The sequence below is a fragment of the Tyto alba genome, unplaced genomic scaffold (assembly GCF_018691265.1).
Source record: "Tyto alba isolate M040663 unplaced genomic scaffold, T.alba_DEE_v4.0 Super-Scaffold_38, whole genome shotgun sequence".
Classification (NCBI taxonomy): Eukaryota; Metazoa; Chordata; class Aves; order Strigiformes; family Tytonidae; genus Tyto; species Tyto alba.
This window is the reverse complement of record NW_024881313.1, coordinates 13,610,577-13,628,462: the sequence shown is the minus strand read 5'-3', so window position 1 is coordinate 13,628,462 and position 17,886 is coordinate 13,610,577. Positions and strand designations below refer to the sequence as shown.

Here is a 17,886-nt window from a genome sequence, read left to right as displayed (position 1 = left end):
GAAAGGTTAATGAACACAGCTAGGGTTTATTTAAAAGACTTTGAAATATTCTATGTATTAATTCACAGAGAATATTTCCCATTAGGTTTTACTTTGATTGTGTTACCTTAAGAGATGCAAGAATTCTGCTACGTGCTGTAAGTAGCATGGATAGTAACAAAATTGGGAACTCTGTGGAAGTTTATATGGTTAAAGTAATCATCACAAGCTGGCTGAATGTGGTACTTCTGCTTAGACTCCCACCAAGAATGAAGGTTGTGATGGGAACTCAACTGCGCTTGAAATCCCCAAGCCTAACTAGACATCTTCCAAGTGTTTAACATCAGTGCAAAAGGCAAGTACCTTGTACTCCATTTTGTTAAAATTACCTGTGTCAGGTAAAATAGGAGTCATCGTATATCACCGAAAACAGCACACTAACATGTCATACTGCCACAAATAGTTAAATGTAGTCAGATCTTTTTTATTGGAGACCATTTTCAAGATGTAAAATACCCCCCCATTTCAATGAAGAAAAAAAATCTTTACATTCAAACCCCACGAAATGTCTTCAACATGAGTTTCCCATATTCTAGAACCTCTACCAACAACAAAAAGATGCCAACAAAACTTCAGTTTCTAGCAAGTCTAATCCTGAAAAAGAATATTCCTTCTGGATGCAAAAGGGTTAAATATATACAGACAGCGAGATATCCACAGAGGCATTTTCCTTATTGCTGAATAAAAACATTTTCAAAAGAAAACATTCTTCACTGGCAATACATGGCACACGTAACAGCAGCAACTTTTCAGTATATTTGTTGGAAATAAATGCAACTGCCATTATTCTGTCAGAATAAAAAGTTACAATACTGTTTTCCCCTCTGAACCTCTAAATGTATGCTAAGAAAAATCAGTTTTTCCTCTCAGTACCAAAGTATTCAGGGAATTCATGAATAATTTTTAGTGCTTCATTGTAGAGTTCCAGATCTGAAACAGGGCAAAGAAAATGGTTATGACACAGAAGCTAAATTCCCCACAAGCAAATGACAGCATTGAAGCACTGCTTATTTTAAAGCAGTGTTAGCTGAGCATTCCCAGTGCCCCTCATTCTCCTCAGTTTTCCTGAGGCAGCCACACTCGCTGCTTGCTGTCTGGAGGGTTATTTTTTGGCCTGCTAGCTGCACAATCACACATGACCCAGTGCCACACATGGCCAGGCAAGAACCACCAGGTTGCAAGTAGGAGAATCATCAGACCACAACCCAGACTGGCTCCAGCTTCAAGTCAGTCCCTACAGTATGACAGTAAAACAGTGTATTTTGTACAGAATGTTTCCCATGACACACTCCTTTTCTACATTCCACTCCATGTCTGGCAGCTTGAAGACAGACCTTGTCCGTAAGGAAAGATTATCAATCAGGCTCTCCCTTCTTACTTATTGAAGAAGAGTTCAGAAAACAGTATGAATTTGACATAATGTTTAATGTATATTCTTACTCACCAAATGGACTTTTATCTTCTCTGAACTGGACATATGACATGCACATGATGGTTGCCTGATTTGTTACTCTTCCCACGACTTCAAGAACTCCTGAGATCTCTTCATCTAGCTAGAAAATGTACCAAATATGAAATTAGTATCACTACATTAGCTGCTCTCTCTACTTCACAGCACTTCAGCCAGGAACTATCCATAACTGATGGTTTGTTCATGACAACAAAATCTGTTCCACACCAAACAACACAGTACTACTGAATGCTCCCGTCCCCCTCCCCCAAAAAACCCACAAAAGCACTGAGCCACTTAGATATACTGGTTTTGTAACAGCCAGTTCAGTAGTGACACAAAAAAATATAAGAAGAAGCATCAGAAGGAAGATACCAGTTTATAAGTCTATAAAACTGTCATTTAATCACTTAATAGAGACTAATCTAGGACACAGTGGGCAGAATAATACAGATTTTAATGCAAAGTATTCAAACCTGAATAAATTCTAGAACTCTGTAATAGCTAAGGAGGTATCACGTATGCCAGAGAGCAGTTCCAATATTCCCGATTCCAGGCATAACTGGAAATTATTTCTTAAGTAATCTGTCAGTAAGCATTCAGAATACAAAGACATGGACAATAACAAGCCTTTGGGTGAACAAGGAGAAAAAAAAAAAGTGAAAAACTTTGTCTTACTCCAAAATCATATAGCTTGAATACATTTTCTTTCTTTTTCAAGATACTGATTTTAGGAGTGCAGTACTACTTCAGTAATGTTCTTCCAATATCTAACAACTCTTACTTTTAAAGTTCTAGCAAGTTTCCTGAAACATAGCAATAGATTCCCTCCCTTCTCCATAATTTTGCATTTCTCTGTTGAAAGGAGGAAGGAACTACACACATGCAAACAATGGTGGGGGGCAAAGTTAGAAAAGCATTTCGATTAGCAAATCTAGAAGTTCCTCCATTTATATCAGGCAAGCCACAGATATTAACCTGGCTTTTTTTTTTTTTTTTTCCTGCACATATCAGTTTCTCCTCCCTTACACACCAATACAAATGATAAAGTGCCCAACACTGCAGCTATGCATTTACAAAATTCGGCCATTCCAAATTTCCAGTTATGGAAAGTTGTGGAATTGTTGGTCAGATGCTGACATCTGAAAATTTAACAACCCCAGGCAGGAAACCTTTTCAGTAGCTCAAAAAAGAGTTTAGGTACAGGCAGAACTTGTAGGAAAGACTTTTTCTTGCAGTTTGAATATTGCGCCATCAAGCTTCACATTTGTAAGACAAAATTCAGCGAGAACAAACTGCATTTTTGATCGACAAGGTGATGCTCCTGTCTTGAAAGTCAGAGAGTATCACGTACAATTCTTTCACATGGAAATGGCCATATTTCTCCGTGTTTAATAACTCATTCTGAGAGAAAGATGGAAAGACTAAACACATGTTCAGTTAAGCTAGAGTATTTGCCATCACAATGAAAACAATCCTTTGATTACAACATTTCTTAGAGGAAAAAAAAAATACATAGACAGAGGAGAATGGCAGGGTGTTATTCCCTTAGTGGTATGTGGTAACAAAGGAAGCAATATTTCTGTGCAGTAGTTAATAGCATATCTTACACTCCTTACATTAATTGCTAGATTTATAGCTTTTTAAAGAAAGAAAGAATGCTTCAAGCTAACTATGAAGTTTACTGAAATCCTATGACAAATGTCTCAAGAGTATAGAGAAATGTCAACTCAAAAGACACTTGAGAATATCATATTCTTAGATCTTTAGGATTATCTTCACAAAATGTTCCATTAGGCATATAAAGACAATAAAGTAAGGGAGGAAAAAGTGAAAGGAAGTAGAGCTAATACATGCAGTGGAATATATTACACTGTAAACAAACAGAGTTAAGACAAAGTAGCCAAAAAACAGGGATGTGTCTGACAAGGAGTGAATACTCTCTCAAATACTAGCTGAAAATTGATGAAGACCACAGTAGTTCAAGAATATGATGTCTGCAAGTTAGACGTGGCAATGAAACACAGGTGGAAAAGGAAGAAACCAAGGATGTCCTTCTTTTCCTGCCTAAAAACTCAATACGTGCAAGGCACACAGAGGTTTTCAGAAGGGACAAAACCTCCAGTACACAGAAGAGGCAACATCAAGTATTCCCGAAGCATTCCTTAACTTACAGGTTCGCTCAGCTCCACAGTCGTATGTTTTCCTTCTCCATCCGAAAGCACCAAAAGCTTCCCAGTAGGATGAATCTACAAAACACACCAGGCCTGCGCGCTCAGAAGGCGGCTGCCCGTGCAACGGGTTTGCCCGCCCACACCCAGAACCGCAGAGCAGGCCTTCCTCCCGCAGACCCGACCGTTAACGGCCGCCTCCCGGCCCGGCCAGAGCCGCCGGCTTCCCTCACGCCAGGCCGCGACGAGCGAGACCACGGCCCCGCCACCCCCAGGGCCCCCGCCCGGTGCGTACCGCGCGGAAAGGCCCTACCGCCCCCCTGCCCCCCGCCCCAAGGGGCGGCGGCCGCCCGTCCAGGGGCTCCCGCACCTTCTCGACGCGGCCCACGAAGCAGACGGGCTTCCCGATGTGCTGCGCCAGCTGCCCGGTGGCGATGCGCGGCCGCGGCACCTCATGAACGTCCCCCATGGCGGCGGCGCGATTTCCCGCCCTTTAGCGGAGGGGCAGGGCACCGTTACCCTTAGCAACAGGGGAAATTGATTTTTTTTTTTTTTCTTTTTTTTTGGGGGGGGGGGGAGGGGGCGGGACTTCCCCTCCTCTTGACGCGACCCGGAAGCGGAGGCGGAGGTCGGTGAGCGGTGGCGGCGGCTTCGGGCGGTGGGGCCGGTGGGTGATGGCGGGGTGGGTGTTGCTTGCTGCCGCGGCTGGCCCTTTCCCTGTCATTTAATCCTTTTCCTTTAAATTACCCGATATTTCCCCTCCCTTTTTAGATACTGACTCCACTCAGCTCACCGTTGCCCAAGCCAAGCGCGCCCGTTCACCGGGCTGTTAAGCCAGCGCTTTGCAGGCTGTGGTAGATGCTCAAGACGTGGCGTGTGACGGCTGCGATACCCACACATTTCCACAGGCGCGAGTACAAACCGGGATAGGAGCGGCTGGGGAGCAGCCCTACAGAAAGGGATGCAGGGGGTGCTTGGTTGGTAGCAGGCTCGGTGTAAGTCAGCAGCGTGCCCTGGCAGCCAAGAGGGCAAACCCCATCCAGGGGTGCATCAGACACAGCATAACCAGCCGGTTGCAAGGAGGTGATTATCCTGCCGTATTTAGCATTGCGGCATCCTCACCTTGAGAACTGTGGGCAGTTCTGTGCGCTGCAGTTGCATCCAGAGGAGGGCATGAAAGCTGGTGAAAGGTCTGGAAGGCACGTGAGGCCTGTGAGGACTTTGAGTTTGTTTAGTTAGAAGAAAAGGAGATTGAGGGGCGACCTCATTGCTCACTACAGCTCCCTGAGGAGGGGAAGCAGAGAGAGAGGTGCTGAGCTCTTCTCCCATGTGTCCAGTGACAGGATGCGTGGAATGTTTCAAAGCTGCATCAGGAGAGGCTTGGGCTGGACACTGGAAACATTTCTTTACCAAGAGGGTGATCAAACACTGGAACAGGCTTCCTAGACAGGTGGCTGATGCCCCAACCCTGTCAGTGTTTAAGAGGCATTTGGACAATACCCATAATAATATGCATTAACTTTTGGTCAACCCTGAATTTATCCGGCAGTTGGACTGGATGATTGTTGTAGGTCCCTTCCAACTGAACTGTTATGTTCTGTTCTATTCCATTCCATTTAATTTCACCATTAAAGAGTTTACACTCAATCCCCAGGGTTAGAGTGACTGGTGGATGTAAGACAGAGCTAGCTTCTGGATGTGGCACTCTCACCCCGTCTTGCCTTTTTCTGTGTGTTTTACCCAACTGTGCCTTGCACGGAGAGGTTCCTCCCGGTTTTTCTTGTGGCAAAGGCAGTTAATGGTATCCTGGGCTGCATTAGACAGCATTGCCAGTGCTTCGAGGGAGGTGATCCTTCCCCTCTACTCAGCACTGGTGAGGTGACACCTGGAGTGCTGGGTCCCAAGTTCTGGGTACAAGAGAGATGTGAACATACTGGAGAGAGTCGGGTGAAGGGCCACAGTGATGATTAAGGGATTGGAGCATCTTACAAATGAGGAAAGGCTGAGGGAGCTGGGACTGTTCAGCCTAGAGAAGAGAAGGTTCAGGGGGATCTTATTAATGCATAAAAATAGCTGAAAGGAGGGCACAAGAGGACAGAGCCAGGCACTTTAGTGGTGCCCAGTGACAGGAACAGAGGCAATGGGCACAAACTGAAATACTGGAGGTTCCCTCTGAACATCAAGGAACACTTTTTTTGTTGTGAGAGTGACCAAGCACCGGTCCAGGGAGATTGTGGAGGTTGTGTTTCCATCCTTGGAAATATTCAAAAGCTATCTGGGCGTGATCCTGGGCAACCAGCTCTAGGGGGCTCTGCTTAAGCTGGGGGTTGGACAAAGTGACCTCTGGAGGACCCCTCCAACTTCCACCATTCAGTGGTTCTGTGATTTCCTTTCAGTTTCCAGGACCGGTTTTTCAGGAAATACTTGAGAAAATCTAACTACTCGAGCTTAAAAGGGCAATTCCAACATTGCTGATGTGCTGGCTGTCTCTTCTAACCAGCCGTGGGTTAGTTCAGCTTGCTAACCAGCAAAGAGTGGGTTTTGTTAGTTGTCTGGGCTAGTGTTGTAATGGCTCGGCAAGCTGAACTAGCTTGCCAAGGAAACAAGCTACTGCCAGCTGTGCAGAACCAGCATGTGGCCAGGAAGGGGAGTCCTGTGGGATTCTATCTTTGATGGGGTGTAGCTGGTTGTCATCTCAATGTCACTATTCCATTCACATTTTCAGTAGTTTATTTGCAAGAGAATATCCTCATCTCTTTAGCATATCTACAGAGATTTTAAAGGAGAGGTCTCATAAATGTAACAGTTGGATCACGGTGCAGCAGGCTGCTGCAGAGTGGCTTTTTTAGGGCTATTTGTCTGCCACATTTAAAGAGTCAGCTGTTAGAAAAACACATTCTTACAAATACGTTTCTGTATCATGTTTAGCAGCCATTGAAGGATTGGGGTTGAGAACTGTTTGAAGGGAAAGAAGTAGGTTTCAACCTACTGAATATTGTATCAAATAAACACCTAGCTTTCTATTTTAGCATCTTCTATCTTCTTCAGGGTTTTAAATGTTGACATCAGTTTGAGTACTGTCATTTCACTCCTGGCTTTGCCTTTGTCACCTATGCTTTTATTGTCCAACTTGATGGTGGTTCATTTTTTTATGATTCAGCATTTTGAGTGTTTTTATACTATGGTAATTTGGGTTGCAAAGTTCTTGGTGTTTCTGCTTCCTTTAAACTTTATGAAAACTTTAAATATTCACATTTTATGTAAGTAAAAAAGTTTTTGTTAGTGTTTTGTTATATGTATATCTCTTTTTTGTATTTGTGTTTCTCTTCACACCTATTTTCCTTTCTTTTTTCAAGAAGCACAAACTAAAGCAATATGAATAATGTTAATACCAGATAAAAGAAATGTTATGTTGTATTTTTTTTTCTTCTTCACGTAGTTACTTACACTAGGCCAAAAGCTTTTAAACTGTTGTTTGTCACACAAAAATCTTTCCAACATGCATGTTCTTGACTCATAAGTTGGTTGTTTTCATGTGATAAGCAGGGCTGTAAACATCTTTCTGTTTTTCTGATTGCTACTTTATTGGTGAATCACAGCAGATGCTAATATGAACCAGAGAATTGCGCTGATGCTGTTTTTTCCTTCCATAGATTATATAGGTTAAACTGCTAGGTGTGACATTGTTTCTTTCTTTAAGCTTAGTTTTATATTTTGTTCTGACCTCATTTCATAATTTATGTTATTATCATCAATGCCACTGCGATTCTGCTTTTCTGTATTCCTGGGCATCCTCTCTTCATCTTAGTCTGTGTCTTTGGTAGTTTTAATATTGGATTACTTTTCTCCTCCTGTCACTTGTGAACATGCAAGAAAAAGCTGAAAAGTAATGCTAGATATGCTAAGATCTTCATTGTACAGAAAAACTTCGAATTTACCATATTGGTTTGGCTCAAAGGTCACCCATACTTCTTGTCAAAGGAGACTGACAAAATGCAGGAGAAATAAATTAACCCCTTTGTGGAGCTCTGTAACTTATCTTTGTCCAGTCCCATGTATGTTCTCAGAGCCTCGCAGAAAGAGAAAATATTTTTTGCAGCCTCACAAAATTTCTATAGTTCACAGTTTATTACTTGCTAATGACTGAAGTGGTGCCAGAAACGTTATTCTTAACTATCAACGGTTGAGAATGGAGAAAGAAAAAATTGTATTCACTTTTTGGTGAGGGAGAAACATGAGGAGAAGGGAATTGCATTTTCCTACCAAGGGAGATTTTTATCTTTAGGCATTGAATTCAATTTCAGGTCTCCTATAGAAATAAAATTAATCCCATCTGGAAGGGAAAAGTGCTGTGCTATATAGGAGAAATTATTGCAGGAATGTGGTACTATCTCTGAATGGTGGGTGTATTTTCTGTGATTTTGTGCTGACAGCTTTTAAAAAAACCACACACAACTAAGTGCTTTTTCACTAGTCTGTGTGACCATGTGTCCAGATCCACAAACTTAAAATTTAATTTTTACTCTGAAATGAAACTTGTGCGAAAACTGGTTGTTCTCAGCTTTTGTTAACTGAAACCTCATCTTATCTGCAAGAGTAATAATCCAGCCTGATTCTGCAAATGCTTAAACTGTGTTCTTATCTTCAAGAGCACGAGTGTTTCCATTCAGCTCTGTGTTTCTTTGTTGGACAGGGGCTTTGTTCTGTTTTTAACATGTAATTCAAGAAATTTAATGGTTGCATTTCCCATTGCTGGAGAGATTTATGTTTACTTTTGAAGTACCACAGTTGATAAAATTCTTGAGAGTGCAAATATCACAAATGTCCCAGCATTGCCTGTCTACATCTTTTCTTTCACCTGTGCCATCCTGTATATGGCTGTACTTTTTGCTTCTTATATTTCCCCTCTTATATTGTTAGTTGTTCTTTGTTATTTAGTTTAAACTTAATACTGCGTTCAGCAAAGGTACTGAAATACCGTAAGTAGTAGTTGGTGAGCTCTCTCTTCCACATCAGTTACGCAGGCCTGAGATCTACAAACATGAGTTTTGTTTCTAAGTGGTGAACACCCAAAGAAGGAACCAGCCTCCGCAAGCATGGTTAGTCTTACCACCTCCCCAACATTCACAATCACAAGATACAACATATGCTGTTTTCTTACTGCTGGGCCAGTGGTTTTAACAGCTTAAGAACCTGACGACCGAGCTTAGGCGATACTTTTGTTAGCTTTGTTTTCCTGCTTCAAGCAAAGGGACGTGTGAGCTTTTTTGGTTTTGTTTTCTGTTTGAGAAATACTTCTTGGCAGTGGAATTAAGTTAAAGCTACTTCAGAAACTGAAAACTACAAAGTAAAGATCAGCCCTCATGTATGTAGATAAGATGAATTTTGTGGGATTTTAGAAAAAAATGGGGTAATCAGACTGCCTTCTGTCAATGAATGGAAAAACTCCAGTATGTGAAAGTGCTTGTAACATTAATTTGATCAAATTGTACTTACTGTTAATTTACTCTGAATTGAAATGTCTGTTGTCCTTTAAGGGCTGATGTTTAGATAAGTTAAATATGCAGGATTTAAAACATGACAAATGCATGGTTTACTATACACCTCTTTTGTGCCACGTATATACTGATTAAGATGCTTTCCTTTGTGCAAGAGAGAAGGAAGGGGGAACACTATATGATAGAGCTGAAAACTACAATAATGCAGATCTCAAAGAGAAAAAAATGTGACTGGAGCAACTACAGCTGTGGTACCTGAAGTGGTTGGCTGGAATCTGAGCTCTTCCCAAAGCTATTTGTAAGATTTTATACATCAAGTTGATTTTGCTTCTTGTTGTTGCACACTTAGGATGAAGGTAAAATTGCATTTTAAACTGTTCCACAACTGCCTCTCCTTCATACATCATTGGAGCAGAAACCTGACTCTTGAGCATTACAGCACAGGTTTTTACCACTTGAGCTATGGGACTGACAACCCTAATTGGTAGCAGGAGAAGACATATTCCCCAAGGGCTGAAAAAGGAATATGCTGCTGGCGCCATGTGTTGAGCCTGGGTGTGGGGGAAGGTAAGGAATAAATGAGATAATTAGGAGTTTCTACTGTGTAATCTCCACGGAACTGGAAATATCAGTATTTCACGTGGTAAGGTAGGAAAACTAGAAAAAAGGAGTCAAATGCAGATAAGTAACTTTTTTTTTTTTTTTAATTATTGCATACCTGGGATTGGATGGTTTGTTCTGTTCTTGTGTACCTCAGTGTAGTTTAGTTGCTAGAAATTGCACTGTGTCAGCATAAGCAAGCAGTAGCTGGCCAGCCTGCAGGGTGTTCAGTCTTTAAGTCTCAGGTATCAGGCCACAGTTTGAATCGTTGCTGCTTTTGCCATGTTCTATTTATGTACTGCTCCCAAAAGCCAGTGCTTATAGTTCATATAGGACTTTCTGTGGAGTATGGAAGTGTTTGCTATCACTGTAACAGCAGAGTGTGAAGCAGTTTGTACCTGGCGAATAGTCAATTCTGATTGTGCAGTTAATTGCCACAGGTCTCTGGCTAGGGAAAGAAAAAAAATCTTGCTTATGGTACCATGAATATTTGGATAGGAAGGGAGGAATTCTAACAAATAGTGAATCCAGGACTTTTATCTTTTTTTTTTTTTTTTTTTTTTTTTAATCCAAACACTACATGGTAACACTCTTCTCTGTTTCCCACCTTCTAAAGACTCTTCTTTGTTAAATTTAGTGTAAATAATGTTGTCGAAACTTGACACTCTATACCTCATTTCTTTAGACTGGACTCCCTTCCTCTGTTGGAAGTGTATATTAGATGTTGCTATCAGTTTGTCAGTCCCTTCCCCTTTAAATGTTGGTGTCTGCAAAGTACAGCAGGATTCTGTTCTTCAAACCCTACTTCAAATTTAAAATTACATTATTCCACTTTCCCCAATTTTATATTGGTATTTTAGTAGAAAAGTTCTTCACATACCTTTCTTTAAACCTTCCTGTTTGGCACACAGCGTGTTTCAGCCTGACTGCAGGCTGCTCCATAGGTTGGTGTTGTCCAGTAGTCCAAGTTCTGCCCTGGGGGGCTGGAGGCGAGCGCGCATTCAGGGGGTGACTGCTTCTGCAGTGCCTCTTTCCTTTTCTCATCTCCCAGTGCTACAGACAGAGCTGCTGTTGTGGGAAGAGGCTGGGGAGAGTCAGTTGCTTCATTCAGTGGTGCCAGTTAGGTAGAAAATAAAAAGTAGATGGTGGTACATCAGTAATCCTCTCAATAAGCTGAACCTATGAAAATGTGCTTTGTGTAGTTCTGTTGGTGGTTTTTCACAAGAATGATGCTTCCTTATAAAGCTTTTCTTATAACTTTTATTGGAAGAAGAGAAACTTCCTTGAGCCTACATCGTAAAAGTTCAGAATAATTAGAGAATTTGCTTAGAAAAATGTTTCATGATGTATCCATGTTTATGTAGGACTTAATTTTATAAAAGCTGGCCCAAGTGCCTTTGTTTTGGCTGACGCCCATGGGGTTTTTAATAGGAATTTGTCCTTTTTAAGCTATTTAGAATTGTCTCTATGTAATCTTCCAGTCTTGAGAGAGAAGAGATACTGAGCATAATCTTTTGCACTTGATGTTTTTATCCCACTGCTTTCCTTGTTTTGTTTGAGCTGTTGTGAATTCAGGAGTTCTTATCTGCTTTGGAAGATTCTTTCAATGAATTATTGTTACGAAAAATTTGCAGTGTGATTTTGTTTAGTTTCTAAGGGAATTAGTGGTAACAGTTAATCAAGTACCCCCAAGTGTTAAGCTGTCTCTAAGACTGCAAACTGGAAAGGTGAAAATAGATACTAGGCTAATATTGTGGGATTGGGTGGATTAGTCTTTTTTTATTGGTGCACAGACACTTAAGAGTAAAAATCTCTGGTACAATTTGCTTTATTCAAGTATTCCTGCATTAAAGCTGCATTTTCTATAGGATCATGCTTTGGGCTTAGAAGTTTAGATGCTTTAGAACTTACTGATGAGAAAGTTTGTGTAACAGTTCAAAGTAGCAGAAAAATAAGGAAACATGCTGGATAAATGTTGAAGGGCATTTCCTTCTTTCTCCTTCCTTTAGAAAGGTTGAAGTTTTGGTTTGTTGTTTTTTGTTTTGTTTTTTGTTTTGTTTTGTTTTGTTTTTTTTTCAAATGGTTCCACTCCATAACTTTATAGAAAAGCCTTTATCCTTCACTCTCTTTTTGCCTACTGAAGTCAGTCGCTACATCAACAAGGTAACCTGTCCGATGTACAAATGCCTTAGATTTAAAATCAGCTAATAAAGATTAAACAACAGTATCAGGTGTGTGGCCTTTGGCATGGTGTGAATTTGTTATGGTAAATTCTGCTATCTTATATTTATTTAACATGTTTTGTCTTCATTTTAGATAACGACTTAGAAGAAAAACCAAAAGAGGCTATGTTCAGCTTCTTTCGAAAAAGTCAGGATTCAAAGAAGGTTACAGTGCCAGAAAGAGAAGCAGATGGATTTGTTATTGTGGGTAAGTGGTGCTTCTGTATAAAGTGATTCTTATAATCTCTGAAATGTAAAAAATTCTTTGAGATGCTTAGACCAAATGAAATGTTAAGAGAAGCCAAGACAAAAATTGTTCAGAGTTCTTACTTTTCCTGAAGGAGATAATATTCCTAGTCTCTCTCTTCATCATTTAGACTAAATAGCTGATGTTTTATTTATATGGGTATGAACTCTTATTCAAGAGCATTGAAAATGTATTTTTTTGATATTGTGAACCTTATGTCCTTATAAAACAAGAAAGCTCAAATTTGCAGCTTCTAGCTTTATGAATAGAGTTGTGGGAAGAGTATCTTACTGCAGTTGTTAGAGGACTTGTTTTATTCCGGTTCCTTCCTTTTAATGCTATCCACAAAGTCTTTTTATATTAGAAGCCAAGAAGCATCAGTGTATTTCTGGTCACATGATGAATGTTTATATTCTTTCTCAGAGTCTGACTCTTGCTTAGCTTGATGAGAATTAAGCAGTTTAGGGTTTTTGAAGTCTGTTGTTCAAAAACTAATCTGAAGTGCATTCACCTGTGAACCGGCTAAATTTGTAGCTTTAATCAAGATCTTTTCACGGTCTTCTAGGATGGCTCAAGCATGCAAAAGAAAGAATTTATTGCTGTCATGCTGTAACTGATCCTTTTTCCTCTTTTGCAAATTTGTGTTTTCTTCTTTGTAAATCTGTCATCATCAATATTTGGCTTCTGCTGCTCTGATTTACTGACTTGTTCTTATCAGGAATTCTACAGTGTTTCTCTATTCAAGTATTACTTCTTCCTGAGCATTTTCAAATCATGGAAGCCTCTAGATTATCAAAACCTAACAATATGAGAGACTACCGGAACTCTTTCTAAGGAGAACTTACATTCTTTGTAAGTTCTTCATTAAAAAAAATCTGGTGACTCTGTGTTGTCATGTCTAGTGGTTGCTTTCCACTAGATTTTGCTCATCTGAACTGGTTTTGATGGCTACATCAAATCACCCTAGCCACTTACATTGCGGAAGGGTCAAAGGAAGAACATCATCATCCCAAAAAAGTCTGGAGACCATTTAAAGTTTCAAATTCTGCAACAGGCAGAGAGTTCTGCACCTAAATGTTACTTATGTCCCACAATTGCTGGTTCTGATTCTGCATTCAATTTAACTTAATTCCTTTTCCCTGAAATGCTGTCAGTGACTATTTAAACTTTGTTCATATAAACTCAAATTATCTGTTAAATATAAACAGGAACTACCAATTTTTCTTGAATCTTCTCTTACTTTATTTATATTATTTTTTGCTCAGACAGAATTTAATTTAGAAAACTGCAGCTAAATGGACTGTCTTAACTAACTTTTTCTGGGCCAAAGAATTGCTGTCAGCCTTGTCAGTGGAGCATATCACTGTCTTGCTAGATGGATGTGACTGCAGAATTATAGGGCAGCATTTAAGCAGATACTTATCCATAAGTTTTCTTTGTTTAGGAATAGTGGCAGTCCAAAAAAACCCAAACAAATCACAACACCTAGCTGGTTTGCTAGTTACTTTCTTACTACTCAGATGGAAGGTTCTGAAGCTTTATTAAACTTAGGTGCAAAATACTCTAGAATACCAGCGCTAAATGTCTTTAACAAATATCAGTAGGATTATAAGGCCATTAGTGTGAATACTTCTGTAGGCAGAGAACGCTCTTGAAGGGAGTGAGAATTTAATTTTGTATGTTTTAAGTTGGTTCCTAAACCCAGTCTTTCATTCAAAGCATATAAGAACAAAAATCCTAGTTTGCCAGTATTCTATGGATGTAGGAGTAAGTGCTTTCCTTTCTTTCCTAGAGAAAGAAGAGGGAAAATACATCCTCAAGGGTTGCTTGATCCTGATTTCCACTGTTGTGGAAATCTCTTGCAAGGTTGTTCACACCATGCACCACTGATAAGGGCAGCCAGGAGTCTTAATGAAAGTCTGAATGAGACTTATCAAGAAAGGATCAAATCCCATATCCACTAAAGTATGAAAGAAATCTATGCAGTAATGTAGTGAGATTACTGAGCGTCACAATTAAATGTAGATAAGTATGATTTTCCTAACTATTTAATTATTTTAATCTCTTTCTGTATCATCTGATATTTGAAAAAGAGGTGAAGAAGATTCAACACTTTATTGAAAGATCTGCCAGAGCTATAACCCTGTCAAATCTTGAGGATATTTTTTTTTGTTTTCTATTTTTTTCATAACTCCTCCCAAGTCTTCTTTTATATTGCTATATTTTAAGTCTGCCTTTGCTTGTAGAATATCAATGCATTTGGAATTTCAATATCTGAGTACATATTCTTTTGACTACAAAGGTGACTCATAAAAACACTGGAGGCAACAAAACCAACTTTGCAGCATAGTAGCTGAAAAATTCTCTATTTTAGCTTCTGGGGCAAATACTGCATGTGTGGGAGTCCAGAAGAAAGAATTCATAATTCACTCTCTACAAAATAAATGTAAAATGTAATTTTCTAACAGGGACTAAAGCATTTTTATGTGTAGCTACCAGTTCACTTATTTTCCAGATACTGGTCATTTCATCTGTTCATGAAGCTGTAAAAGTGGTACTTGTTCTGTAACAAGCAGAACTATTATTCTGAAAAGGGAAAAGAGGCTTATGAAATACACATAACGCATGCGATTGGTTTTGATCAGTGAATCAATTGCAGAAATATGACAAATATTTCAGAGGTTTGCCTGATCATGACAAATTGTATTTGAAGTTAACATTCTGAATGCCAGAGTTCAGAGAACTAGTAAGTATTCAGGTAGTTGAGGGATCTTGAAGAGTAATAGTTCTTCAGGAATTTCTCATGTTCTGTGGCTATTGTAATATAAAATAAATTCCAGCCTACCATCCATTCCTATTGTTGCTAGCTACAGAAAAGATGACAGGTTAGTGCTAGCATTTTGGTTTGGCACACAGCTGAAAATCTCCCATCAGATCTCAAAGATGCATGTAGTACTAATCTCAGTCTAAGACCAAGAATTGAAAAACTGAGACAGCAATGATGCTTTCCATATGGGTTTGGCAGGAAGGTCAGAAACTCTTCAAACATCCACATTGTGCTGATGGTTCCACTGGGGTAGGTGATGAGTGTTTTTTGCTTGAAGACAACTGAAATATCACTGAATCATAGAATGGTTTGGGTTGGAAGGGACCTTTAAAGATCACCTAGTACAACCTGCCTGCCATGGTCAGGGACATCTTTCACTACATCATGTTGTTCAAAACCCTGTCCAACCTGACTTTGAACGCAACTTCTCTGGGCAGCCTGTTCCAGTGTCTCATCACCCTCATTGTTAAACAATCAAAACAAACCACTTATTACAGAATATTGTTCTGTACATGCTCTTCAAAAAATATTGTTAAATGTTAATTTTGTTCACAGGTTTAGTTTAAGATGCTGATGTGCAGGGTCTTGATTACTTTTCCAGAAAAAATTGAAGTAAGCCAGTGTGTGGAAGCAGCAAGTGCTGGTGGTTCCACCAGGCACGCAAGCCTGCAGGCGAGCCAGGGTGCTAAGAGGGCAGGAGCTTGGGCAGAGACCTCACCAGCAAGGGGTGCAGTCCCACACTACCCGAGCAAGGACAACAGAGAAGGTCTGGTGACAGTGACCGGGTCAGCCAAGAGTCCAGCGATTGCCAGACAAGTCTGCAGGGACGAGGCAGATCTGAGGCCAGGTTGGGAAGTCAGGTCAGAAGGTCGGGGTCATCAAGGTGCATGGGCAGGCTCAGGCATCCCTGCAGGGTGGCTTGGGTAAGGACAGAGAACCTGAGATGAGGCTTCTTCCTGCAGCTCTTTGCCTGGGCCCTGATGGACGTACTCAGGCTGCATTGTGTCAGTGCTGGCCATGGGCACGGGTGGCCAAACCCCCAGGGCTGGGGAAGGGGCTGCTGAGGCCGGTGGTGCACTGGGGCTGAAGAACCATGATGGTTGTGTTGTCTTTCACTAGTGTCTGGAGACAGCACAGTTCTCTGAGGAGCTCTTGATCTGAGCTTTTGACCATGCCTAAGTTCAAGTCTGCTTTGTTTATTTTTAGCTTGTGTTTTAAAGACCAATCTGTTTCATGGATATAAGTGTTGTTGGTTTCTCTTTTGTTTTCTTTCAGGGATCTTTTTATGTCGTAAATTGGAATGGAGTAAATGGATTGGAGAAGCAGCTCAGTTGCTGGTGCTTATAAACCTGATTTGTGAATGTATTTAACTTCTGTTTCTTCCTGGAATTTAGGAGAGTTTCCTGTTTTATTCTTTTAGATTTAAATTAAAATGGATTTTCAATACTGACCAATGGCTATTATTTCAGAACTTTACTCTCAGCTTCAGGTGCAGATCTCTAACAGGTGGTAGGGAGTATTGTTATTGACTTACAGGTAGCAATTAACTGTCACTTAAAGGTTGTTTTGTGAGAACTAGCAATTTTACTGTAGAGTTTTTCAAAGTTTCAGGAGTAAGTACCCAAGGAAAAACGGACTGGCACAGGATTCTCATCAGAGTGGAGTGACTGTTACAGATGCAGGGAGGCCGTGGCCATGGGGTTGACAGGAATTTTATAATGAAGATATACTCCTCCTCTGTAAACCTCCCTTTTCTGTACTGTACTTTCCTAGATCCTTGGAAGCCATCTAGGACTAGTAAGGAAATTTTGGATTAACACCTATTGGTTATGCTTCTCACCATTGCAGCAACCGTGATTTTTGCCTGCTATGTTTCCTCTCAAGAGAACATAAGCAGTCACAGACATAAGAAATTAAGTGTTTTGAAATCTTTGCCCAATAAGGAGAAGGACTTGTGGTATTTAAGTGAGTCTTGGATCTGTGAAATTAACCAACACATACCTTCTGTTTCAATGCTGATGTCTGAAGAGAAGGAGCTATACAGAACAAAAGTGATCAAGCTTGCACCAACATCAAAAACCTCACAGAAAAGGAGGTGGGAACTACTGTTTTTCATACTGTGAGATACCTTGTGGCAAATCCTGTGAGATTTGCCTTATGGCAAATACTTCACTTTTACTAAGAAAGTAGAAGAGAACTGGTATTAGATGAAAGATGGAAAGTTCAGGGATTTTTTTTTCAAGAAGCAAGGTGTTGTAGAATTCATCACTACTGTATGCTATGACAAAGTTGGGAACATAACGGGATGCAAGAAGAGTATGCCATGATTTTGATAAATTATGATAGATGATAGCAGATATTCTTATCTCAAAATTTTGGTGATCAGGTATGACTTACTATTTTAAGCTAATTTCTGCAAGGCATTTGAACTTTGGCTTTATCTTAAAATGAGGTCCTTGAACCTTCCTCCAATGTATGCAGTATATGTATTACTGAGTTAATTCAGTGTTATAATTCTTTTGTATGGGATCATCCTCATCTGTAGGCAGGAGCATCCTTACTCAGATGTGAGACTGAAAAGTATGATTTACAGCCAGCTGAATGTTTCCCTTTTTTAACTGCAGTTATATTGCAAAAGAACATCCCTAACAAATCAGGAATTCTGTACTGAAGATGTAAAAAAGTAAAATGATCAATGCAAGTCAGTCTTTAATTCTGGAAATCTTTACTGTTTTTCTGAAGACCAATTTTACATATACTCGTTCACCTCCAACTCCCCATGAATATTCTGCATACAGATAGTTTTTGGGGTACTTTTACTATGGAAGGAAG

At 40.1% G+C, this 17,886-nt stretch overlaps 2 protein-coding genes across 6 annotated transcripts in view; one reads left to right on the top strand and one right to left on the bottom strand.

The window, feature by feature from the left end:
* Positions 1-442: 442 nt before the first annotated feature.
* RPA3 (replication protein A3) lies at positions 443-4,219 on the bottom strand. Its single transcript, XM_042802242.1, has 4 exons — positions 4,031-4,219; positions 3,664-3,738; positions 1,484-1,592; positions 443-969 (listed from the first exon to the last, which is right to left on the bottom strand). Exons 1-4 carry the CDS (start codon positions 4,127-4,129, stop codon positions 893-895), a joined length of 360 nt encoding a protein of 119 aa, XP_042658176.1. The 5' UTR covers positions 4,130-4,219; the 3' UTR covers positions 443-892.
* The window catches only part of UMAD1 (UBAP1-MVB12-associated (UMA) domain containing 1), an 85,663-nt gene continuing 71,549 nt past the window's right edge, over positions 3,773-17,886 (top strand). The window contains exons 1-3 of one of the 5 annotated variants that reach the window (XM_032991754.2): positions 8,694-8,759; positions 9,508-9,725; positions 12,075-12,188. In XM_032991754.2, the coding sequence (XP_032847645.1) occupies positions 12,107-12,188 (82 nt within the window). In that variant the 5' untranslated portion in view covers positions 8,694-8,759; positions 9,508-9,725; positions 12,075-12,106. Of the gene's footprint in view, positions 3,948-4,230; positions 4,343-8,693; positions 8,760-9,507; positions 9,726-12,074; positions 12,189-17,886 lie in introns of those variants that run through there. The other 4 variants (XM_042802239.1, XM_042802241.1, XM_042802240.1 and 1 more) reach the window with 4 other exon arrangements.